At 37.1% G+C, this 27,326-nt stretch overlaps 2 protein-coding genes across 3 annotated transcripts; both read left to right on the top strand.

Moving 5' to 3' along the window:
* Window positions 1–550: 550 nt before the first annotated feature.
* Window positions 551–23,332, top strand: LOC138307790 (protein fem-1 homolog C-like). 2 transcript variants are annotated; one of them, XM_069248675.1, is made up of 5 exons: window positions 551–684; window positions 6,494–7,783; window positions 8,161–14,419; window positions 16,081–17,352; window positions 17,836–23,332. In XM_069248675.1, exons 4-5 carry the CDS (start codon window positions 16,081–16,083, stop codon window positions 18,409–18,411), a joined length of 1,848 nt encoding a protein of 615 aa, XP_069104776.1. In that variant the 5' UTR covers window positions 551–684; window positions 6,494–7,783; window positions 8,161–14,419; the 3' UTR covers window positions 18,412–23,332. The 2 variants fall into 2 exon arrangements, with proteins under 2 accessions (XP_069104776.1, XP_069104777.1); XM_069248676.1 differs by lacking the exon at window positions 6,494–7,783 and having other exon boundaries at window positions 599–684.
* LOC138307051 (protein fem-1 homolog C-like) lies at window positions 7,025–8,889 on the top strand. The gene is made up of 4 exons (XM_069247676.1): window positions 7,025–7,407; window positions 7,594–7,783; window positions 8,161–8,306; window positions 8,478–8,889. Exons 1-4 carry the CDS (start codon window positions 7,025–7,027, stop codon window positions 8,887–8,889), a joined length of 1,131 nt encoding a protein of 376 aa, XP_069103777.1.
* Window positions 23,333–27,326: the final 3,994 nt, after the last annotated feature.

Raw genomic sequence — 27,326 nt, 5'->3', positions numbered from 1 at the left:
TGTTATGTCCATTCTTTGAACTACATTTGTATTATATATACTTCGTTAAATGTTTATCAAAACTGATTAGCATATATGCCATATGTGGACTAAACAATAAAAATGTACACCAAGTATACGCTGCGCTTTTAGGACTTTTGTTCTCTTATAGTTAATACTTCAGATATGTTAAGGTTTGATTTGCTTGTTATTATTTGAATACATATTCAATAGAGGTTCATTAAAATATAGTAATAGTTTTTTATTGTCATTAAATGCGTATCAGGAAGAGAAACCCAAGAAGCAAATCGCAGTTGTGGTGTCTGAGAAGAAATTTTCCGAATCTTTTGATTCATTTAAAATAAGGAAATTACGAATTTAACAAAAAAAAGCGACATGATGTCTGATGCGAATAAATAAATATCAGTTATGCATTTTATTTAGTATTATTGTCATCTAACGACATATAAAAACAGGATAATATTTTTTAAATAATCAGCTGAATTTGTAAGGTATTTTAAATATTTTCCATACACAGGTTGACTTACGTTACACCTACACAACGCATATAGTTCATGTTAGGTGTAATTGTATCCCGCGATTCGGAAAAACCCTAAAATCTGTATAGCGTATACCTATACTTCCTGATTCAACTTCTAGTGTAGTTCATTTATTGTTGGTAGTTGTGTCGCCCTGGTTCTCAAGGTAAGTACTACTGTTTGACATAAATTAGCAATTAGTAAGTATATTTTATGTTATTGGCTACTGTGGTTGTGATAAATCAACGGACTGAAAACGAGAATTATTTAAACTAGCTTGTATCAGTAACACAATCCTTCTTAACCTATTTACGAAGATTAGCGAAAATATAATTATACCGAAATATATTGAAATGGAAATAATTCTTGTTTCGTGGTCATTTTAATAAGTTGATTAGAAATATTTCTTGTTGTGTGGTTATTTTAGTAAGTTGATAGTTAGATAATTACATTAAAGATCTAACGTGACAACGTCAGGGTTTATTCGTAGACATATTCATAGGTTGTAGTTGTTTTAAAGCTTTCTGGAAAATAACCAAATATCAGGAACCAATGTGGTGATATACCAGAAACAAATAATGAGTTATAGCCTGAATGCAATGGATCGATCATCGGTGACCAGGAGGCTTTATTTGTAGAGCATCCGACAAGTGGCCGGGGAGTTCTAATCCTGGTCTAGAGGCTTCATGGTTACAGAAATAAACCATATATATACAAATATATATACCAAGAAAAAAGTACGTCTCCATATATATATATATATATATATATATATATCCATTCTACTTTCATTTTCTCGTTTAATCTATGTTAAACCAGATGGGATATATCAGGCGATGAACTCCCATCTGGTCAAGCATATGAATATTTAACGTTTCCGTAGCGTCACTGACGATGTTTACAATGTATACTTACGCCTACACATAACGGTCAAATGATTTAAAAGGTGGTTTAACAGTTGTGTTGTCATTAAATTCAAATAGTGTTATCGTGTTGACAAAAAATTGGAGGCTGAAGTTGGTTCCGAGTTCCGATTAGGTAAAACGGAACTCGGAACACCGTTTAAGGATTTTTTTATCATTTTAGATAAAATCATTCTATATGCTTAAGACACATGACAAAATAACATGTTCCGTTCATTTAACTTGGTGCCGTCAACAATAAACTATTACCAGACATACAGTTGATATCCTTTCGACGGCCGGTGTAACGTTGAAAATGGACCTCGTTGAAATTTGACCTCGGGTCATTTTACAACGTTGAAAAATAATCCCGAATGCCGTTGAAAACTGAACTTTAAGCACACTTTTCTCACCAACCCGTTGAAAAGTGACCCCATAAGAACTCTTTTTTCATTACGTAACCCAACGCTACAAACTAGATCTCGACAACGCTTTCCCAATGACTCGCCCAAGTCGACTCGATATATTGATCTAACTTTGGAAAAAATGATATATCAAAATTCAAGGTCATATTTTAATTTTTGTATTGTCTAATCAGCCAGGTCCACCTCTCCCTAAACGTTTTGACTACTAACCTGGAGCGTCCTAAAGATGGCGAGTTGACAGTGATTGGCCAAATCACAGCCCGTCTGGGATAGCTTCCAGCTCATGTCTTGTCGTCTCCAGCACAGCCAGCTGGAAGTCTTGTCTGCTGTTCTTGACAGTCGGTCCACTGCTGCTTTCATGTCTCTTCCCTTCACACCCAGTGCTGCAATCATTCTCCATGTTGAATGTGCAAGAAATCCTCTGCATCCAATCTCCACTGAGAAGAGCCAAACACTTCATCCTAGGGCCCTGATGTATCCTGCCTTTTCTTCATACTTTCCCTTCTTTCGCTCAAAAGCCTCCTCACATCTTCCCATAGAACTGTCGATTCCACCATGACCATATTCTCTCCTTGCGTTGACCATATGAGGATATCTGGACGCAGATTGGTCTGGATGATGTCGGGACATACTAGTCTACTGTCTAGATCGACTCTCATCTCCCAGTTTTGTGCGCCGTCAATGATTCCCCCTGGTGAACACTTGTAGAAGTGTGTCCTCCCTCCTCGTCTCGTACAAAGTTGATGAATGTACAACCCGTCGCAGGCTTCCGCTTCTTAGACCTCTCCCTCTCCAGGATGTCAGCCAATTTTCTTAGCACGTTGCATCCTGATAGTACATGCGCAAGGTTCCCTGGTCGGTTGCACAATGGACAGTCTGAAGTCTCATTCAAGCCCCATCTATGGAGGTTAATAGGCGAGGGAAGCAGGTCGTGGTTTCGGCAAGGTGACATACGCCAGAAGTCCGACCAAAACAGTCTTCTGTCTGTAGTTCCCCACCTCGTCCATGCTCCCTGGGCTCCCATCTCTACCACTTTGGCATTTCTGATTTCCTCCTCGATTTTCCTGATGTTGTCCTGTACCATCTTCCACTTGCAGGCTTTATCTGATGTCCCCAGCGCTGCACATGACTTGTACCCAGTCCCTGGCGTCCTACGGACGTTCTACCAACGATGTCTTGATGTATCAGGCGGCTCTCAGCTGCTTCTACTGCATTGCTTGCAGACAATTCCTGCCCTTTCTCGTCTATATGCCAGCGAGTCTGATCTTATCATCTTTTAAGTCCCTCACAGTCATCACCTGTCTTGCCTTAGCCACATAGAATTCCTCAACGAGTGATGGAATTGTTAGCTGTAGTTTGGCTAGTGAGCTGTGCAGGCCAACGCTCGTGAAGCTTGGGGGTACTTCTAGCTATCTTCGCAGGAATTTTCTGATGGTTCTTTCCAGTGCCTCTACTGTCGTTGTGATAACCTCATACAATGTGAGCGGCCTCTCTTGATTATCAAGCTCCATGACTTCCTGGGTTTGAATTTCATTCTTGCCCATTCCGCAGTCTCCTCCAGTGCAGTAAATATCCACCGGGCCTGGACTTGTGTTGTTGTAGTTACTGTCAGATCATCCATGAAGCATCTGTTTGGTGGTAGTCGAATCCCCGATGCCGTCTTCGGGCCTCTACTTTCTCTGTCTGCTGCCTTGATAGTAAGGTTCATCCCCATTTTTTGGGTTTCTTTATGATATTATGAAGCAAATAAGTGTAGAAATGAGCCAAGAGTCATCGGACCAAAGCCTTACTTAGTTTGGTTTGGTTTATTTTATTTAACGTCATATTGTTTATTGGTAGAGGAAAGCCGGATTTCACGGAGAAAAACTACCGGCCAGCGGTCAGTACCTGGCAATTGCCCCACAAGGAATTCGAACTTGCGACTCAGAAGTGGAGGGCTTGTGGTAATATGTCGAGCTATCTTAACCACTTGGTCACCGCGCCCCCATCAATAAAACAGCATGTAATGATTTTGTATATTTAGAATTAGGAAGGTTATCTTTGTACCCAGAAAAATAAGACTTTAGGAGTATAGGAAAAAATAAAAGGTACTTCTAACTATATTTCAAAAGAATGTTTAGATAATATAATTGAAACTAATGATGAGTGGATTACTTACATTAAACATGAACTAGTAAAAATGGGTTAGGATACCTCTGGCATGAAAGTTACGCTGACTGTTATACATGTAACATTATTGAGGATAGAATTAATGATGTATATCGACAAGAGCTTATTAACAATAATGTAAATAATACAACACGAGGTATACTTTAAAAACATTTAGTAGACAGTTTTTGTTTACAATTTTATTTCACAAAAATGGATACAAACCACAAAATATAACACGAGAGAATAGATTGTGTACATATTGTGATTCAATCGAACTTGATGATGAATATAATTTTCAACTATAATGTTCATATTATGTAGATTTACGCCAAATCTATATAATGAAAAATTATTACAGAAGACCATTTTTCATTAGTTAAATTGTTAAGCGTTAAAAACGTTAAAGAATTACAAAGTGATGATTAATTTATTCATTTAGAAACGGTAAGAACAATTTAAAGATGAAATATATTTCTCTGAAAATCTATGGTACCTATTTGAATCACTTCCCATCTTTTTTTATATTTGTGTACTGTTAATGTTTAGGGAGAAGGCGTGTATACGCATGTTGCATGTATTCCAAATAAAATATTACGGTCATTTTTCAACAGACAATCTGTTTAGAGTTTGCCACGGTCATTTTTCAACGGTCATTTTTCAACAGACCTGCCGTTAAAAATTGACCCTCGCAGCTGTCAATTTTCAACGGCATGTTCAACTTTCAACAGCATTCGGGGTCAGTTTTCAACGTTGTAAAATGACCCGAAGTCAATTTTCAGCGGAGGTCCATTTTCAACGTTACACCAGCAGGATTCGAACTTGACTCAATTTTGAAAGTAGGTTATAACAAATGCCATCTTTGAAAGCAGTTTGCATCTAGATTTCGGTTTGATGCCATTTTCACGATGATAACAAACAGTACACACTACAAACAACAAAAGCAGTCACCGGAAGTCCCCTAAAGGTCACCACGCACGGGTCATGGGAGGCAGAAACCTGCGCATGGAACTTTTTTTTTTTTGAAATCTGTGCTATCACAACGACAGGTTTCCGGGCAAACACTAAAATCCGGATTTCAGAACACAATTTTTTACTTATTTGGGCATGTTCAAAGGTGATTTGTGACGTCACTAATGCAATGACCGAATCGATATTGACATGCTATATAGGGATGAACATCTCCTTTTCAAAAAACTAATATCTTGTTTTCAAGGGTCTCAGTGGGGCTCCAGAAGGGTGCATGAAATGTGGCAAATGAATAATTACGCATAAATACGTTACGGCCGTCAAAAGGATATGAAGCCCATCCGTGTGAGTACATGGATTTCACATACAGAGTTTCTGTTTCAAATAGACATCTATCATTGTGTCTGACATGGAATGCGGACACCGACATGGACTGCCGAAATTTAGGGGTTGTCTCGAAAAACAAATTCCACAAATTAAGAACACATTCCTTTTTCATGTTTATTCCATGTTTATCCGAACTTAATGGTATCGAATATTGCATGAGATAAGCAATCTATAAATGAAGAAATATGCTTTCAAATATCATCCCGGTCGTTAAGTAAAAATCTTAATATCAATTTTCTCTCATACCTACGGGTGTAATACTGGTTGGTATCATACAATACATTCATGTCTCCGGAGGCTGTATTGTATGGCTACCCATGCAATACATCCTCGTGACGTCACAGCGTCAACAAAATTACTGGTTACTCGGTAAAATTATTATGTTATTTTTTCAAAAGTCAGACTGGTTTTGATATATTTACGGTTTTGCATTGAAAATATAATGCAGGGTTTAAAGATTTTATTAGTTTAACGTATTATCAACAACCGGTGTCATGTAAAGACGTGTCCAGTTTGTTAGTGGAGGAAGCCGGAGTACCCGAAAAAAAAACCACAGACTAGCGCCTTACAACTACCCCACGTGGGATTCGAACTCGCGACTCATAGGTGGAGGGCCTGTGGTATCATGTCGAGACCTCTGAACCACTCTGCCAACCCCCCCCCCCCCCCCTAAAAAAATAATAATACATTTTTCATGTATGAATAATTGACGCACATCTCGTACCATTACATCACTTCCATATTCCCGACAGATCACGCTTCAAATGCGGATGGTTAGATGTTCTGACATGTTTGGAGTCAATGGATATAGTGTCATTACTATACATGTTTGAAAAAAAACTAACAGATGATACAGACCGTTAGATATAGGTTTAGAAATGGCATACATTTTTCATATTAGTATGTAAATTCTAAAACAGTCAAACTATCTATCAAGTGTCTACTGGTACAATGCCAATTATGTTGAACAAAAGCCATTTGAGACGCAGAAAAATACTCTTTAATCAGGTGGTCTGTATACGGAGGTTCTCATCAAGGCAGGTTTTTACTATATCTAATTGTCCATAATACATACTGTGTGTTGTTGATACTAACGTTTTCATTTCTCCTTTTCTCAAATGTATTTCGTACGTTTGTTTAACAGATGTCTAATAAATACCGTGTAGTACGAAAGAAAGGCTTAATAAGGAACATGGTTCAGCATGAATACAAACTGGCACTTACAAGAGGGATTGATACATGCATCAGCTTTAATTATCTACAAGGTGTTATAGACTTCTTAAATGACTTCGATAAAGAAGACCAAATCGAAATTGTGAATTATCTCAGACACAAGTCGTCTGTATTTTTTCGTGCTTGCAAAGCGGGTCGTTTGGATATTGCTAAGTACATGATGTTTGAATGCAAAGCTGATATTGAATTACGAGGTTTCTACCATATAAAGTCGGTATCCATGGATGAATGGGTGACGCCGTTATTGGTCGCAATATGCGAACAACATTATCCTGTTGTTCAACTTCTGGTTAAGCATGGAGCTAATATGAACGTCTCCACTTCAAATGGTTTGACGCCATTGCGATGTGCATGCAATTCAGCAAATTTTGACAATGTAAAATATTTAGTTGAAAATGGTGCCAGAGTCCATCAGCCAAATGACAATAACAAAACTCTCTTAATGACTGCAGTTCGGGGGTCTGTTGAACTTTGTGAAATTCTAGTCAATAACGGTGCGTCCGTCAATGCAACAACAATCGATGGCTACACAGCTATGTGGGATGCCATAATGCTTGGTAGGCTTGACATTGTAAAGTTCTTCCTTAGCGTCGGAGCGTCTCCATTCATGAACATTCCGAAAGAAATTCACATTCTTTACGTTGCCGCATTGGCAGGGAACAAGGCTTTATTCAACTATATCATGGATAATACTGTGATGGAGTTGTCTTGGTCGGTCAATGGTTATGAACTACTAGGTGCGACTGCGATTGATACATTTGACAACATACAGGAAGGATTAAAGTTGTGGGAAAAGGCTATGGATCTGCGAAACCATTATCCAAAGTAACCGCTAGTTAAAGACATTCCAAATGAAACCAAGCAAGCGTACCTTACTCATAAGAAATGTACAACGCCCGAAGACGTAAAGGCGTTGGTGGCTACAGACAAAGACAAGCTTCACATGCAAGCTCTACTTACGTACGAAAGGATCCTAGGTTTGCATTGCAAACATATCATAGATATTTTTAGGCTCCGAAGAGATGAGTACGCCGATTCCAAACAATACCAACGGGCTGTTGATATCTGGAAGTACACCATTAGTATTCGTAGACAGACTGTACCAGCTATGGACAGAGTATCAGTTGCGGACTTGAGAAGACTGGAAGAGATTCTGAGGAAGATCTTCACAGAATACTCTTCTGGTGCAACCAGCGAGAATGTATGATATTCTTTTTTATTTTAACTTAAACCAGTCTTAGCTACTGCTTTTATTTTATGAATGACTAAGTAAGAAATGAATACCGCTATATCACCTGTAACATAATTATAAGTGAAGGAATCCCTTGCACTCTGGGCCTAGTTGCTCATAACGTGAATATGCTCACTACAATTTAACAATTTACAATTTTGAACAAGTGTCCGGATCATTGTACACACCTTTGAGGATCGTTAATTATTATACAATGATAAAAACGTATAAGGTAGGCATTATGTGGCATGAAAAGTAACAAATGTTATCTGTAAATGGTACCTTATTGAGATTTACGTCTGAGGACAAAAGGGTCAATGTTAAACAATGATACATCTATTTTCCAGGTACAGGCAAGTGACATTGTGGACATGTTGGAATTGGCAGTTGCACAATTACACGAATGCACTGAACGTTTGGAAATTCGACTTCTAGAAAAGAACACATCTGAAGTTTTCCTTTCACTTCTTCAAGTCACAGCTGACTATATGAAGTTGTTTTTCCTTTCGGAAGATCAGGGTTCCGAGATTGAGCGATTCACCAAACACGTGGAGCGAGCGGTACTGCTGAACCCAGCTAACGAACGCAGTGAACAGTTTCTACATTTTATTTTAAAGATACAATAAAACAATGGTGATCCTCCATCGATTGATATTGTTCTCAGTCTCCTCAAAGCTGGAGCAGATGTAAATGCCACAGACAAGGAGAGGAACACACCACTTCATCTATGTATAGCATCATGGCAGAAACAAATATACTGTCCAATGAGAGCAGGCCAATGGAAGGACTTGGCGTGGTTGTTGATAGAAAATGGCGCACACATGGATGCCAAAAACTCACGAAAGAAGATGCCGTTAGAGTTTCTGGTGGAACAGGAATTTGGTTGTCCACTCGAGTATACAACCTTGAAATGTATGGCAGCTAGGGTGATACTTGACGAAGGAGTGGCCTACAGGGGTTATATCCCTTCCTTACTTGAAATGTTTGTAGGACTTCTACAGTTGAATCTCATGACAGACCTTAAAAAACAACACAATTCTGTTAAATACGAAAATTTTGATGATTGGGATTTTTAGTGCTATAAAACTTCGACATTAACTATAATCGGGCACTGATTATCCGTTACCATCATTACATCGAGTTACTGCAAACCAACTTATTTTCGTATTCGATTAATTTTCGAAAATGTTATAGACCTATACCAGTAGAACTTAACTTAGAATGTTATAGATCTAAACCAGTAAAACTGGATTTAAAGTGTTATAGACATATACCAGTAGATCTGAATTTAAAGTGTTATAAACATACATCATTAGAACTTAACTTAAAATGTTATAAATATATACCAGTAGAACTTAACATAAAGTTTTATAAACATTTACCAGTGGAACTTAACTTAAAATGTTATAAACCTATACCAGTAGAACTTACCTTAAAATGTTATAAACCTATGGCGGTAGAATTGAACTTAAAATTCTATAAACCTATATCAGTAGAACTTAACTTAAAATGTTATAAACCTATATCAGTAGAACTTAACTGTTTTGTCTTTTAATCGGATATTAGATCTAGATATCTGTTTTTGACCGTTACATTTCTATGGAAATGTGTTATGAATATGTGTACAACAAAACACTCCCTTCATCATTAACCCTCTCACTCAAGCATTCATCATCTAATTTACCCAAGCATTAACCCTCACCCACTCAACCATTAACCCTCTTACCCACTCAACCATCCGCTCTCTCACCCACTCAACCATTAACTTCTCACTCACTTAAGTATAAACCCTCTCCCTCACTCAAGCATAAACCCTCTCATTCACTCAAGCATTATCCCACTCACTGATTCCAGCGTTAACCCACTCACTCACTCAAGCATTAACCCACTCATTCACTCAAGCGTTAACCCACTCACTCACTCAGGCATGAGCCCTCTCATTCACTTAAGCATTACCCCACTCACTCACTCAAGCTTTTATCCTCTCACTCACTAACTCAACAAGCATTAACCCTATCACTCACTGAAGCATTACTCCTCTCTTTTACTCACTAACTCAAGTATCACTTTTAAGCATTAACCCTCTCGCTCACTCACTCAATCATTAACCCTCTCATTCACTCAATCATTAACCTTCTCATTCACTCACTCACTCACATACTCATGCACTCACCCACTTAAGCATTAACCCTCCCATTCACTCACTCACTCACTCACTGACTCACTCCCTTAAGCATTAACCCTCTCATTCCCTCAACCATTAACCCCATTACTTAACCATTAACGCTCTCACTCGCTCACTCAAGCATTAACTCTCTTACTCAATCAACGATGACACTCTTATTCACCCAACCATTGTTCAAGCAGTAATCCTCTCATACACCCAAGCATTAATCCTTTCACTCACTCAAGCAATAATCCTCAAACTCACTCACTTACTGAAGCATTAACCATATCACTTTTTAAACATTAACACTCTCACTCACTCACTCACTCACTTAAGAATTAAACCTCTCCCTCACTCAAGCATTAACCCTCTAATTCACTCACTCACTCACTCACTCAGACATTAATCCTCTGATTTCCTCAACCATTAACCCCATTACTCACTCAAGCATTAACGCTCTCACTCGCTCACTCAACCATTAACCCTCATACTGACTCACCCAAGCATTAAACCTATCATACACTCAAGCATATACCCTCTCACTCATTCACTCAATCATGCATTTACCCCATCACTCACTCACTCACTAAAACATTTACCCTCTCACTCGCTCAAGCATTTACCATTTCACTCACTCAACCATTAACCCTCTCACTCACTCAACCATTAACCCTTTCATTCACTTAACAATAACCCCCTCAATCACTTAACCATTAACCCCCTTACTCAGTCAACGATGACACTCTCATTCACCCAACCTTTTACCCCCTCACTCACTAAACTATCAATCCTCTCATTCACTCAAGCATAAACCATCTCACTCACTCAAGCATTACCCTCTCACTCACTCAAGCATTATAATTTCATTCACTCACCAATTAACCCTCTCACTCACTCAACCATTAACCCCCTCACCCACTTAACTATTTATCCTTTCACTCACACAACAATTAACCCTCTCACTCACACAACCATTAACCCTCTCACTCACACAACAATTAACCCTCTCACTCACACAACAATTAACCCTCTCACTCACACAACCATTAACCCTCTCATTCACACAACAATTAACCCTCTCACTCACACAACCAATCACCCTCTCACTCACACAACAATTAACCCTTTCACTCACACAACCATTGACCCTCTCACTCACACAACCATTAACCCTCTCGCTCACACAACAATTAACCCTCCCACTCACACAACAATTAACCCTCTCACTCACTCAATCATTGACCCTCTCACTCACACAACAATTAACCCTCTCACTCACACAACAATTGACCCTCTCACTCACTCAACAACATACACATCAATCCCTCTGAATAAATAATTAATAATTACGTTCGACAAATATATTATTTTTCTCGTAACATTTGGTATAAACATGTAATTTCTGTACGTTTATGTACACAGCATGCTCAGTTGAAGTGTACGTAATATACTTACAGAAACATTTACTACTAATTGATTACATGTATCATTTCAAATGACCTTTTGGTATGTAAGTGTATATTATGACGTTTCAGACATCATTTGGTGGCTGTTTGTATTATTTCTGTGAAAAATTAATTATGTTATATGAAATATCGATTAGCTTGTAATAATAATGATATTTCAAGTCGATAACACTTTGATTCAGAGACTCGTGTTCCAAGTGGTCGACATAAATATACAATATTTACAACACGGTAATACATTAATGACAATACATATAATAGCGTTATTATAATAATGAGTATCACAGTCACCCTATAACAGAAAATTAGTAGTTAAAAACTAAAAAGGCACTCATAAAGGTCATGGTGCATATCAAATATATGAAAACAAAAATATAAACACATTTAAATGAATTAGTGTCTAATATACATACATATAAATATGACAAAATATATGCTATTATAGCATGTTTTAAAATTGTTTTTGTTTGATTAATCAATGATAGTTTACTTAAGAAGATAAAAGAACAGAGTGATGTTCTCATTCAACAAGCATAAAACCACTCAATACTCAATTATTTAATATAGACTAACGATATATTACAATTTTCATACACCGCCTGCGATGAGACGTCCTCGACCTATCGTTAATTATGATGCACTCGATCGTGGTCTTATATCATGTAACTTTTCGTCGGATATTAGATCTAGATGTATCTATTTTCGACAGTTATGTTTCTATGAACATGTGTAATTAACATGTGTACAACGTATAAAAAACAAGCAGTCTCAACTGCTATTCCACACTTAAAGACCCAGTTAAACTCATTTCATTAACATCATTTCAAGATGATCACCGAATCATTCGAGTAGGAAAAATTCCAATGCATATACATATGTACATGTAGACTGTATATGTTATTTTAAATGCATTTAATTAACGATCAAACCTGTGATTAGTGTTTACTGTGCCGTAACTACAATACCGCAGTAAGTCATTTTTTATGACTATGGGGCGATACTGCGATCCTGCCGACAGTATATTAAATGGAACTGGTCTTGACTTTATGTAACCCTTACCTATTTTACCCAGAGTAAACATATATAATACTTTATAGGTATACTGCGGGTTAATCCAAGTGAGAAGACACCAATGATACAATCATTCTCTGTATTGTAATGAATCCAGTAGGTGCAAAAAAGTGGTCTTCTACAATCATAATTATTGTACCTGTACATACAAAAGGTGTCGTTACGGATAATGATACTGGTTTATAAAACTAATACAGACATCAGTTGGATACGTTAAATACAATACTTTAACAAATGCGTAATTTGGAATCTGTCCTGTACAATGGGCCATCACCTTCTTTAAAAAAGTTTTACATTCTTAACAATCAGTTAAGGTTCGGATTAGCCCACGTTAAGAATAAACGTTTTGAACTTGGAATTGTTACCCATGTGATTGTTATATACAGTTTCCGTTGTCAATCTATTACCTCTAATTAAGCACCGTCTGGAGGATCACGCTCAGCAAATAATCCTGTTTAATTGGATGTATCTAGTAATTGTGACTTATATATAAATATGTTATGGATAACGTTACTATTACTTAAATTGAAGATGCTCATCCGACGATAAAGTATAAACGATATCCATCACTTGAACACCAACTGATGTTTAATCGTGTCTATATATGTATAATTAACACAAAAATACATATAAAATAATTTACTTTGCCTTTGTTGTATGCGCAATAAGTACTTCGTTCCATATAGAACATAGTGCCACGGAATTTTTTCGGGATACAATTTATTATTTTTTTTTTATATTTTTACCTTGAAATAAATTTAGAAGCTCAACCTTTTCAATTGTGGTAAAAATGTCAAGTAAGTAACTTTTATAAGTGAAGAAAAATAATCATTCGTCCGTCCTGCTTTTGACAGAGGAAAAATGCCGTTTTTCAGCGGTGGAGCATCTTTAATCATTGCACATACAGCATAAATTTGTCATAAATAAGCTACAGTATAATTTAAGTGTAGAAGTTGGCAGAGGTACAATGTAGAAACATTGTTCGAAATACCATATCTTGTATCAATCGGGGACGAATTTCCGCCGTGTTTGCAATCGTCTGTCCAAAACTTTTGGATTAAGGGCAAAAAGGTTAATTTGAGTTATTGAAAATTTGAAGAGTAGGCATATACGAGCACACAAAAGGTAGAGTAGATATATTGTTTGTGCGAATAAAATTAGAACATTATACATATATGATGTTATGTCCATTCTTTGAACTACATTGGTATTTTATATGCTTCGTTAAATGTTTATTAAAACTGATAGGCATGTATGCCATATGTGGATAAAACAATAAAAATGTACACCAAGTATACGCTACGCTTCATTGATCACATAACTTAGATAGAGGGAGGCCTATTGTTCTCCTATAGTAAATGCTTCAGATATGTTAAGGTTTGTTCTGCTTGCTGTTATTTGATGACTACGATACCGGTGATGTTATTCAATGGAGGTTCATTGAAATATAGAAATAGTTCTGTATTTTCATTAAAAGTTTATCAGGAAGAGAAACCCAAGAAAACAATCGTAGTTGTGATATCTAAGAAGAAATCTTCCAAATCTTTTGATTCATTGCAGACAAGGAAATTACGAATCTAACTTTAAAAGCAAAATGATTTCTGATGCGAACAAATGAATATCAGTTATGCATTTTATTGAGTGCTATTGTCATTTCAAGACATACAAAAACAAGATAATTGTGTTTTATAATAAGTTGAATTTGTAAGGCATTTTACATATTTTGTATACACAGGTTGACTTACGTTACACCTACACAACGCATATAGTTAATGTTAGGTGTAATTGTATCCCGCGATTCGGAAAAACCCTAAAATCTGTATAGCGTATACCTATACTTCCTGATTCAACTTCTAGTGTAGTTCATTTATTGTTGGTAGTTGTGTCGCCCTGGTTCTCAAGGTAAGTACTACTGTTTGACATAAATTAGTAATTAGTAAGTATACCTTATGTTATTGGCGACTGTGGTTGTGATAAATCAACGTATTGAAAACTAGAATTATTAAAACTAGCTTGTATCAGTAACTCAATCCTTCTTAACCTATTTACGAAGACTAGCGGATATGATTATACCGAAATATATTGACATGGAAATATTTCTTGTCCCGTGGTCATTTTAGTAAGTTGATAGTTAGATAATTACATTAAAAATCTAACAACGTCAGGGTTTATTCGTAGACATATTCATAGGTTGTAGTTGTTTTAAAGCTTTCTGAAAAATAGCCAAATATCGGGAACCAATGTGGTGATATACCAGACAAAACCAATGAGGTAAAGCCTGATTGGAATGGATCGATCATCGATGACCAGGAAGCTTTATTGGTAGAGCATAGTTACAGAAATAAACTATATATATATATATATAGATAGATATTTCCATTCTAATTTCATTTTCTCGTTTAATATATGTTAAACCAGATGGGATATGTGTGACTATGAACTCCCATCTGGTCATGGCGGTAATCATATACAATAAACATACACGAGGTCTATATTTTCGGTAGCCCTCCTCCCCATCTGCAGAAATTATTACTATCGTTATTTAGTACACGATTTGCTTACAACAATCTTTAAATGAAGAAATATGCTTTCAAATATCATCCCGGTCGTTCAGTAAAAATCTTAATATCAATTTTCTCTCATACCTACGGGTGTAATACTGGTTGTTATCATACAATACATTCTCCTGAGGCTGCATTACATGGCTACCCATGCAATACATCCTCGTGACGTCACAGCGTCAACAAAATTACGTGTTACCCGGTAAAATTATAATGTTAATTTTTAAAAAATCAGACTGATTTTGATATATTTTGGGTTTTGCATTGAAAATATCATACGGGTTTAAAGATTTTATTAGTTTAACGTACTATTAACAACCGGGGTTATGTAAAGACGTGTCCAGTTTGTTAGTGGAGGAAGCCGGAGTACCCGAAGAAAAACCACAGACTAGCGCATTGCAACTACCCCACGTGGGATACGAACTCGCGACTCATCGGTGGAGGGCTTGTGGTATTATGTCGAGACATCTAAATCACTCTGCCACTCTCCCCCCTCCCCCCCCCCCACAAAAAAAAAAATAACGTGCAGTTTTCATGTATGGATAATTGACGCACATCTTGTACCATTACATCACTTCCGTATTCCCGACAGATCACGCTTCAAATGCGGAGGGTTAGATGTCCTGACATGTTTGGAGTCAATGGATATGGTGTCATTACTATACATGTTTGAAAAAAAAAAAAAAAAAAAAAAAAACCTAACAGATGATACAGATGATTAGATATAGGTTTAGAAATGGCATACATTTGTCATATAAGTATGTAAATTCTAAAACAGTCAAACTATCTATCAAGTGTCTACTGGTACAATGCCAATTATGTTGAACAAAAGTCATTTGAGACGCAGAAAAATACTCTTTAATCAAGTGGTCTGTATACGGATGTTCTCATCAAGGCAGGTTTTTACTATATTTAATTATCCATAATACATACTGTGTGTTGTTGATACTAACGTTTTCATTTCTCCTTTTCTCAAATGTATTTTGTACGTTTGTTTAACAGATGTCTAATAAATACCGTGCACAACGAAAGAAAGGCTTATTAAGGCACACGAACGAGAATGAATACAAACTGGCACTTACAAGAGGGATTGAAGAATACATCAGCTTTAATAATCTACAAGGTGTTATAGACTTCTTAAATGACTTCGATAAAGAAGACCAAATCGAAATTGTGAATTATCTCAGACGAAAGTCGTCTGCATTTTTTCGTGCTTGCAAAGCGGGTCGTTTGGATATTGCTAAGTACATGATGTTTGAATGTAAAGCTGATATTGAATTACGAGGTTTTTACCTTTATGAACGGGTGACGCCGTTATTTGTCGCAGTATTCGAACAACATTATCCTATTGTTCAACTTCTGGTTAATCATGGCGCCAACATGAACGTCTCCACTTCATTTGGTTTGACGCTATTACGACACGCATGCAATTCAGCAAATATTGACATTGTAAAATGTTTAGTTGAAAATGGCGCCAGTGTCCATCAGCCAGATGACAATAAAAATACTCTCTTGATGACTGCAGTTCGAGGGCCTGTTGAACTTTGTAAAATTCTAGTCAATAACGGTGCGTCCGTTAATGCAACAACAATCGATGGCTACACAGCTATGTGGGATGCTATAATGCTTGGTAGGCTTGACATTGTAAAGTTCTTCCTTAGCGTCGGAGCGTCTCCATTCATGAACATTCCGAAAGAAGTTCACAATCTTTACGTTGCCGCATTTGCAGGGAACAAGGTTTTATTCAACTATATCAGGGATAATACTGTGATGGAGTTGTCTCGGTTGGTTGATGGTTATGAACTACTAGGTGCGACTGCGATTGATAAAGACAACATACAGGAAGGATTAGAGCTGTGGGAAAAGGCCATGGATCTACGATACTCTAACCCAGAGGAACCGCTAGTAAAAGACATTCCAAATAAAACCAAACAAGCGTACCTTTTTCATAAGGAATGTACAACACCCGAACAAATACAGGCGTTGGTGGCGGCTGCAGACAAAGACAAACTGTACTTGCAAGCTCTACTTACGTACGAAAGGATCCTAGGTTCGCACTGCAAGCATACAATAGATAGAATTAGGCTCCGAGGACTGCAGTACGTCAAATCCAACCAATACCAAAGGGCTGTTGATATCTGGAAATACAACATTGGTATTCGTAGACAGACTGTACCAGCTTCGGACAAAGTATCGGTTGCGGACTTGAGAAGAATGGAAGGGTTTCTGAGGAAGATGGTCACAGCATACTCCTCTGGTGCAACTAGCGAGAATGTATGATATTCTTTTTCATCTTTACTATATAATCGGAATCAGTCTTAGATACTGTTTTATTTTATGGATTACTAAGTAAGTTATAAATACCGTTATATCACCTGTAACATAATAATAAGTGAATGAATCCCTTGAACTCTGGGCCTAGATGTACTGATTGCGCATGCACCAAAAGCAAAATAAATTATTTCATATTATTTTTGTGTAAATTAGACATATATATGCAGGATTAAACACCAATTATTATTCAAATGATGAATATCATTTATGCTCTGTCGGCGGTGGAGCATCTTTACATGTAGTATACAATGATAAAAACGTATAACATATATACAGTGTATATACTCTATCCTATATGAGGTAAGCATAATATTATGTGGCATGAAAAGTAACAAATGATATACACCTGTACATAGTATCTTATTGACATTTACGTCTGTGGACAAAAGGGTCAATGTAAAAAATGTTACATCTTTTTTCCAGGTACGGGCAAGTGACATTGTGGACATATTGGAATTGGCAGTTACACAATTACACGAATTTACTGACATTTTGGAAATTCGACCTCTAGAAAAGAATACATTTGAAGTATTCCATTCACTTCTTCAAGTCATAGTTGACTATATGAAGTTGTTTTACCGTTCGGAAGATCAGGGTTCCGAGATTGAGCGATTCACCGAGAACGTAAAGCGAGCGGTAATGCTGAACGCAACTAACGAACGCGGTGAACAGTTTCTACATTTTATTTTAAAGATGCAATCAAACTTTGCTGATCCTCCATCGATTGACGTCGTTCGCAGTCTGATTAAAGCTGGAGCAGATGTAAATGCCACAGACAAGAAGAGGAACACACCACTTCACAACTGTATAGCATCATGGGGTTTTCAATACAAAAGGCGAGCAGACCAATGGAAGGACTTGGCGTTGTTGTTACTAGAAAAAATGGCGCACACACATGGAAGCCCAAAACTCAAGAACGAAGATTCTGTTAAAGTTTCTGGTGGAACAGGAGTTTGGTTGTCCACTCGATTATACAACCTTAAAATGTATGGCAGCTAGGGTGATAATTGACGAAGGAGTGGCCTACAGGGGTTATCTCCCTTCCTTACTTGAAAGGTTTGTAGGATTTCTACAGTTGAATCTCATGACAAACCTAAAAAAAAAAAAAAAAAAAAAGTCTATTAAATAGGAATTAATTTGATGAGTTTAGTGCTATGAAACGTCGACATTAACTATAATCGGGCACTGATTATCCGTTACCATCATTACATCGAGTTAACCTTTACCAGTAGAACTTAACTTAAAGTGTTATAAACCTATACCATTAGAACTTAACTTAAAATGTTATAGACCTTTACCAGTAGAACGTTGCTTAAAGTGTTATAAACCTATACCATTAGAACTTAAAGTGTTATAAACCTATACCAGTAGAACTTAACTTAAATGTTCTAGACCTATACCAGTAGAACTGGATTTTAAATGTAATAGACATATACCAGTAGAGCCTATCTTAAAATGTTATAGACCTATACCAGTAGACCTGAACTTAAAATGTTATCAATCTATACTAGTAGAACTTAACATAAAGTTTTCTAAACCTATACCAGTGGAACTTAACTTAAAGTGTTATAGACCATTACCAGTAGGACTTAACATTAATAAGTACATCACGTGACACAATGCTGGATTCTGATTGACTACACAGATGGGTACTATTTGCAATATTGCCCGGGCAAGCGGGCACTATTGAAGTGGCGCGAAATTGAACGTGAATGTATTGTGACGTCATCATTACGTGACGTCATTATAACGTTGCGCTTCGACCAAGACGTCAAAATGGCGGACAGGCTGTTGTGTGCGGGGATGGAAGCAAATGTTGCTTTTCTACAGAATACAGTTCACTTATGTTCAATATAAATCTACTTTTAACCTTCATGAACCTGAATCCCGTTTTAAAGAAACACATATTTCTGCAACAATTCATATGTTGTACTTTTAATGTAACAGCGTGGTGTGGAAATGGAGATAGCGTTGCGAGGTGTCGTTTGACGTGCTTCTGTTACGATGACATGAAAACGGGTCTCATGTGAGGGTGATGTACTAAACCCATTATGGCCTGTTTGAGAGGACACTATTGCCTCATAGTATTGTCTCGTGATAGGATAGAGCCCTCGCCTTCGGCTCGGGCACTATTCCATCCCTCGACAATACTATGAGGCAATAGTGCCCTCTCAACCAGGCCATAATAGATAAATATTATAAATCTATACCAGTAGAGCTGGATTTAAAATGATATAGACCTATATCAGTAGAACTTAACTTAAAATGTTATAAACCTATATCAGTAGGACATAACTTAAAATGTTATAGACCTTTACCAGTAGAACGTTGCTTAAAGAGATATAAACCTATATCAGTAGAACTTAACTTAAAGTTTTATAAACCTATACAAGTAGAACTTAACTATAAACCCCTAACAGTATAAAGTATTATAAACCTGTATCAGTAGAACTGTACTAAAAATGTTATGAACCTGTACCAGTAGAACTTACCTTAAAATGTTATAAACCTATACCAGTAGAACCTAACTTAAAATGTTATAAACCTATACTAGTAGAACCTAACTTAAAATGTTATAAACCTATATCAGTAGAACTTACCTTAAAATGTTATGAATCTATATCAGTAGAACTTAACTTAAAGTGTTATTAATCTATACCAGTAGAACTTAACTTAAAATGTTAAAGACTTATACCAATAGAGCTGAACTTAAAATATTTTAAATGTATACCAGTAGAACTTACCTTAAAATGTTATAAACCTATGGCAGTAGAACTTAACTTAAAGTTTTTAAACCTATACCAGTAGAACTTATCTTAAAATGTTCTATAAACCAATACCAGTAGAACTTACCTTAAAATGTTATAAACCTATGTCAGTAGAAACTAACTTAAAATGTTATAAACCTATATCAGTAGTACTTAACTTAAAATGTTATAAACCTATATCAGAAGAACTTAACTTAAAATGTTATAAACTTATACCAGTAGAACTTAACTTAAATGTTATAGACCTTTACCAGTAGAACGTTGCTTAAAGAGTTATAAACCTATATCAGTAGAACTTAACTTAAAGTTTTATAAACCTATACAAGTAGAACTTAACTATAAACCCCTACCAGTAGAAAGTGTTATAAACCTGTATCAGTAGAACTGTACTAAAAATGTTATGAACCTGTACCAGTAGAACTTATCTTAAAGTGTTATAAACCTATGGCGGTAGAATTTAACTTAAAATTCTATAAACCAATACCAGTAGAACTTAACTTAAAATGTTATAAATCTATACAAGTAGAGCTTACCTTAAAATGTTAAAGACTTATATCAGTAAAACGTAAATGTTATAGACCTTTACCAGTAGAACGTTGTTTAAAGAGTTCTAAACCTATACCAATAGACATGAACTTAAAATGTTAAAGACTTATACCAGTAGAACTTAACTTAAAATATTATAAATGTATACCAGTAGAGCTTACCTTAAAATGTTATAAACCTATGGCAGTAGAACTTAACTTAAAGTTTTTAAACCTATACCAGTAGAACCTAACTTAAAATGTTATAAGCCTATATCAGTAGAACTTAACTTAAAATGTTATAAACCTATATCAGTAGAACTTAACTTAAAATGTTATAAACCTATATCAGTAGAAATTACCTTAAAATATTATAAATCTATATCAGTAGAACTTAACTTAAAGTGTTATTAATCTATACCAGTAGAACTTAACTTAAAATGTTAAAGACTTATACCAGTAGAGCTGAACTTAAAATATTTTAAATGTATACCAGTAGAACTTACCTTAAAATGTTATAAACCTATATCAGTAGAACTTAACTTAAAATGTTATAAACCTATATCAGTAGAACTTAACTTAAAATGTTATAAACTTATACCAGTAGAACTTAACTTAAATGTTATAGACCTTTACCAGTAGAACGTTACTTAAAGAGTTATAAACCTATATCAGTAGAACTTAATTTAAAGTTTTATAAACCTATACAAGTAGAACTTAACTATAAACCCCTACCAGTAGAAAGTGTTATAAACCTGTATCAGTAGAACTGTACTAAAAATGTTATGAACCTGTACCAGTAGAACTTATCTTAAAATGTTCTATAAACCAATACCAGTAGAACTTAACTTAAAATGTTATAAATCTATACAAGTAGAGCTTACCTTAAAATGTTAAAGACTTATATCAGTAAAACGTAAATGTTATAGACCTTTACCAGTAGAACGTTGTTTAAAGAGTTCTAAACCTATACCAATAGACATGAACTTAAAATGTTAAAGACTTATACCAGTAGAACTTAACTTAAAATATTATAAATGTATACCAGTAGAACTTACCTTAAAATGTTATAAACCTATGGCAGTAGAACTTAACTTAAAGTTTTTAAACCTATACCAGTAGAACCTAACTTAAAATGTTATAAACCTATATCAGTAGAACTTAACTTAAAATGTTATAAACCTATATCAGTAGAACTTAACTTAAAATGTTATAAACCTATATCAGTAGAAATTACCTTAAAATGTTATAAATCTATATCAGTAGAACTTAACTTAAAGTGTTATTAATCTATACCAGTAGAACTTAACTTAAAATGTTAAAGACTTATACCAGTAGAACTTAACTTAAAATGTTATAAACCTGTATCAGTAGAACTTAACTTAAAATGTTATAGACCTTTACCAGTAGAACGTTGCTTAAAAAGTTATAAACCTATACTAGTAGAACCTAACTTAAAATGTTATTAACCTATCTCAGTAGAACTTAGCTTAAAATGTTATATAATGTTTTGTCTTTTAATCGGATATTAGATCTAGATATCTGTTTTTGACAGCTACATTTCTATGGAAATGTGTGATGAATAGGTGTACAACAAAACACTCCCTTCATCATTAACACTCTCACTCAAGCATTCATCATCTAATTTACTCAAGTATTAACCCTCACCCACTCAACCATTAACCATCTTACCCACTCAACCATCCGCTCTCTCACCCACTCAACCATTAACTTCTCACTCACTCAAGTATAAACCCTCTCCCTCACTCAAGCATAAACCCTCTCATTCACTCAAGCATTATCCCACTCACTGACTCCAGCGTTAACCCACTCACCCACTCAATCATTAACCCACTCACTCAAGCGTTAACCCACTCACTCACTCAGGCATGAGCCCTCTCATTCACTTAAGCATTACCCCACTCACTCACTCAAGCTTTTATCCTCTCACTCACTAACTCAGCAAGCATTAACCCTATCACTCACTGAAGCATTACTCCTCTCTTTTACTCACTAACTCAAGTATCACTTTAAGCAATAACCCTCTCGCTCATTCACTCACTCAAGCATTAACCCTCTCATTCACTCAATCATTAACCCTCCCTTTCACTCACTTACTGACTCACTCCCTCAAGCAGTAACCCTCTCATTCCCTCAACCATTAACCACATTACTCAATCAAGCATTAACTCTCTTACTCACTCACTCAAGCATTAATCCTCTCACTCACTCACTTACTCAAGCATTAACCATCTCACTTTTTAATATTAACCCTCTCGCTCACTCACTCACTCACTTAAGAATTAACCCTCTCCCTCACTCAAGCATTAGCCCTCTAATTCACTCACTCACTCACTCAAACATTAATCCTCTGACTTCCTCAATTATTAACCCCATTACTCACTCAAGCATTAACGCTCTCATTCGCTCACTCACAATTAACCCTCTTACGGACTCACTCAAGCATTAAACCTCTCATACACTCAAGCATTTACCCTGTCACTCATTCACTCAATCATGCATTAACCCACTCACTCACTCACTAAAGCATTTACCCTCTCACTCACTCAAGCATGAACCCACTCACTCACTCAACCATTAACCCTCTCAGTCACTCAACAATAACCCTCTTAATCACATAGCCATTAACCCTCTTACTCAATCAACGATGACACTCTCATTCACCCAACCATTTACCCCCCTCACTCACACATTAATTAACCCTCTCACTCACACAACCATTAACCCTCTCACTCACACAACCATTTACCCTCTCACTCACACAACAATTTATCTGCTCATTTACACAACCATTAACCCTCACACTCACACAACCATTAACCCTCTCACTCACACAATAATTAATCTGCTCACTCACACAATCATTGACCCTCTCACTCACACAACAATTAACACTCTCACTCACACAACCATTAACCCTCTCACTCACAAAATCATTAACCCTCTCACTCACACAACCATTAACCTCTATAACCTCTCACTCACACAACCATTAACCCTCTCTACTCACACAACCATTAACCCTCTCACTCACACACAACCATTAACCCTCTCACTCACACAACCATTAACCCTCTCACTCACACAACCATTAACCCTCTCACTCACACAACCATTAACCCTCTCACTCACACAACCATTAACCCTCTCACTCACACAACCATTAACCCTCTCACTCACACAACCATTAACCCTCTCACTCACACAAACAATTAAACTGCTCACTCACACAACCATTAACCCTCTCACTCACACAACAATTAACCCTCTCACTCACACAACCATTAACCCTCTCACTCACACAACAATTAATCTGCTCACTCACACAACCATTAACCCTCTCACTCACAAAACCATTAACCCTCTCACTCACACAACACATTAACCCTCTCACTCACACAACCATTAATCTGCTCACTCACACAATCATTAACCCTCTCACTCACACACAACCATTAACCCTCATCACCAAATACCTCACTCACACACTCATAACACTCACTCACTCACAAACATTAACCCTCTCACTCACACAACCATTAACCCTCTCACTCACACAACCATTAACCCTCTCACTCACACACAACTTAACCTACTCACTCACACACACATTAACCTCTCATCACACAACCATTAACCCCTCACTCACACACCATTAACCCTCTCACTCACACAACCATTAACCCTCTCACTCACACAACCATTAACCCTCTCACTCACACAACCATTAACCCTCTACTCACACAACCATTAACCCTCTCACTCACACAACCATTAACCCTCTCACTCACACAACAATTAATCCTCTCACTCACACAACATTAACCTCTCACTCACACAACCATTAACCCTCTCACTCACACAACCATTAACCCTCTCACTCACACAACAATTAACCCTCTCACTCACACAACAATTAAACTGCTCACTCACACAACCATTAACTCTCTCACTCACACAACCATTAACCCTCTCACTCACACAACAATTAACCCTCTCACTCACACAACAATTAACCCTCTCACTCACACAACAATTAATGTGCTCACTCACACAACCATTAACCCTCTCACTCACACAACCATTAACCCTCTCACTCACACAACCATTAACCCTCTCACTCACACAACCATTAACCCTCTCACACACAACCATTAACCCTCTCACTCACACAACCATTAACCCTCTCACTCACACAACCATTAACCCTCTCACTCACACAACCATTAACCCTCTCACTCACACAACCATTAACCCTCTCACTCACACAACCATTAACCCTCTCACTCACACAACAATTAACCCTCTCACTCACACAACCATTAACCCTCTCACTCACACAACCATTAACCCTCTCACTCACACAACATTAACCCTCTCACTCACACAACCATTAACCCTCTCACTCACACAACCATTAACCCTCTCACTCACACAACCATTAACCCTCTCACTCACACAACCATTAACCCTCTCACTCACACAACCATTAACCCTCTCACTCACACAACCATTAACCTCTCACTCACACAACAATTAACCCTCTCACTCACACAACCATTAACCTCTCACTCACACAAACCATTAACCCTCTCACTCACACAACCATTAACCCTCTCACTCACACAACCATTGACCCTCTCACTCACACAACAATTAATCTGCTCACTCACACAACCATTAACCCTCTCACTCACAAAACCATTAACCCTCTCACTCACACAACAATTAACCCTCTCACTCACACAACAATTAATCTGCTCACTCACACAATCATTAACCCTCTCACTCACAAAACCATTAACCCTCTCACTCACACAACACAACCATTAACCCTCTCACTCTCACAACCATTAACCCTCTCACTCACACAACCATTAACCCTCTCACTCACACAATCATTAACCCTCTCACTCACACAACCATTACCCTCTCACTCACACAACCATTAACCCTCTCACTCACACAACAATTAACCCTCTCACTCACACAACAATTAAACTGCTCACTCACACAACCATTAACTCTCTCACTCACACAACCATTAACCCTCTCACTCACACAACCATTGACCCTCTCACTCACACAACCATTGACCCTCTCACTCACACAACAATTAATCTGCTCACTCACACAACCATTAACCCTCTCACTCACAAAACCATTAACCCTCTCACTCACACAACCATTGACCCTCTCACTCACACAACCATTGACCCTCTCACTCACACAACCATTAATCCTCTCACTCACAAAACCATTAACCCTCTCACTCACAAAACCATTAACCCTCTCACTCACACAGCCATTGACCCTCTCACCCACACAACCAATAACACTCTCACACTCACACAACAATTAATCTGCTCACTCACACAACCATTTACCCTCTCACTCACACAACAATTTATCTGATCATTTACACAACCATTAACCCTCTCACTCACACAACCATTAACCCACTCACTCACACAACAATAAATCTGCTCACTCACACAATCATTGACCCTCTCACTCACACAACAATTAACACTCTCACTCACACAACCATTAACCCTCTCACTCACACAACAATTAATCTGCTCACTCACAAAACCTTTAACCCTCTCATTCACACAACCATTAACCCTCTCACTCTCACAACCATTAACCCTCTCACTCACACAACCATTAACCCTCTCACACAAACCATTAACCCTCTCACTCACACAACCATTAACCCTCTCACTCACACAACCATTAACCCTCTCACTCACACAACCATTAACCCTCTCACTCACACAACCATTAACCCTCTCTCACACAACAATTAACCCTCTCACTCACACAACAATTAATCTGCTCACTCACACAACCATTAACCCTCTCACTCACAAAATCATTAACCCTCTCACTCACACAACCATTAACCCTCTCACTCACTCAAGCATTAACCCTCTAATTCACTCACTCACTCACTCAAACATTAATCTTCTGACTTCCTCAACCATTAACCCCATTACTCAGTCAAGCATTAACGCTCTCATTCGCTCACTCACAATTAACCCTCTTACGGACTCACTCAAGCATTAAACCTCTCATACACTCAAGCATTACCCTGTCACTCAATTCACTCAATCATGCATTAACCCACTCACTCACTCACTAAAGCATTTACCCTCTCACTCACTCAAGCATGAACCCACTCACTCACTCAACCATTAACCCTCTCAGTCACTCAACAATAACCCTCTTAATCACATAGCCATTAACCCTCTTACTCAATCAACGATGACACTCTCATTCACCCAACCATTTACCCCCCTCACTCACACATTAATTAACCCTCTCACTCACACAACCATTAACCCTCTCACTCACACAACCATTTACCCTCTCACTCACACAACAATTTATCTGCTCACTTACACAACCATTAAAACTCTCACTCACACAACCATTAACCCTCTCACTCACACAACAATTAATCTGCTCTCACTCTCACACAATCATTGAACCCTCTCACTCACACAACAATTAACTCTCACTCCACACAACATTAACCCTCTCACTCACACAACAATTAACCCTCTCACTCACACAACAATTAACCTCTCTCACA

Source organism: Argopecten irradians, chromosome 14 (genome assembly GCF_041381155.1).
Source record: "Argopecten irradians isolate NY chromosome 14, Ai_NY, whole genome shotgun sequence".
Lineage (NCBI taxonomy): Eukaryota > Metazoa > Mollusca > Bivalvia > Pectinida > Pectinidae > Argopecten > Argopecten irradians.
The sequence above is the reverse complement of the archived record's forward strand: the minus strand, read 5'-3'. Positions and strand labels throughout refer to the sequence as shown.

What these genes read in the sequence shown, in the direction of transcription:
- LOC138307051 (XM_069247676.1), top strand. Translation starts at nt 7,025, where the DNA reads ATGACTGCAGTTCGGGGGTCTGTTGAACTTTGTGAAATTCTAGTCAAT. An exon ending in CTGCGAAACCATTATCCAAA is followed by an intron (nt 7,408 to 7,593) that starts GTAACCGCTAGT and finishes AGATATTTTTAG; the next exon opens with GCTCCGAAGAGATGAGTACG. An exon ending in CTGGTGCAACCAGCGAGAAT is followed by an intron (nt 7,784 to 8,160) that starts GTATGATATTCT and finishes TCTATTTTCCAG; the next exon opens with GTACAGGCAAGTGACATTGT.
- LOC138307790 (XM_069248675.1), top strand. Translation starts at nt 16,081, where the DNA reads ATGTCTAATAAATACCGTGCACAACGAAAGAAAGGCTTATTAAGGCAC. An exon ending in CTGGTGCAACTAGCGAGAAT is followed by an intron (nt 17,353 to 17,835) that starts GTATGATATTCT and finishes TCTTTTTTCCAG; the next exon opens with GTACGGGCAAGTGACATTGT.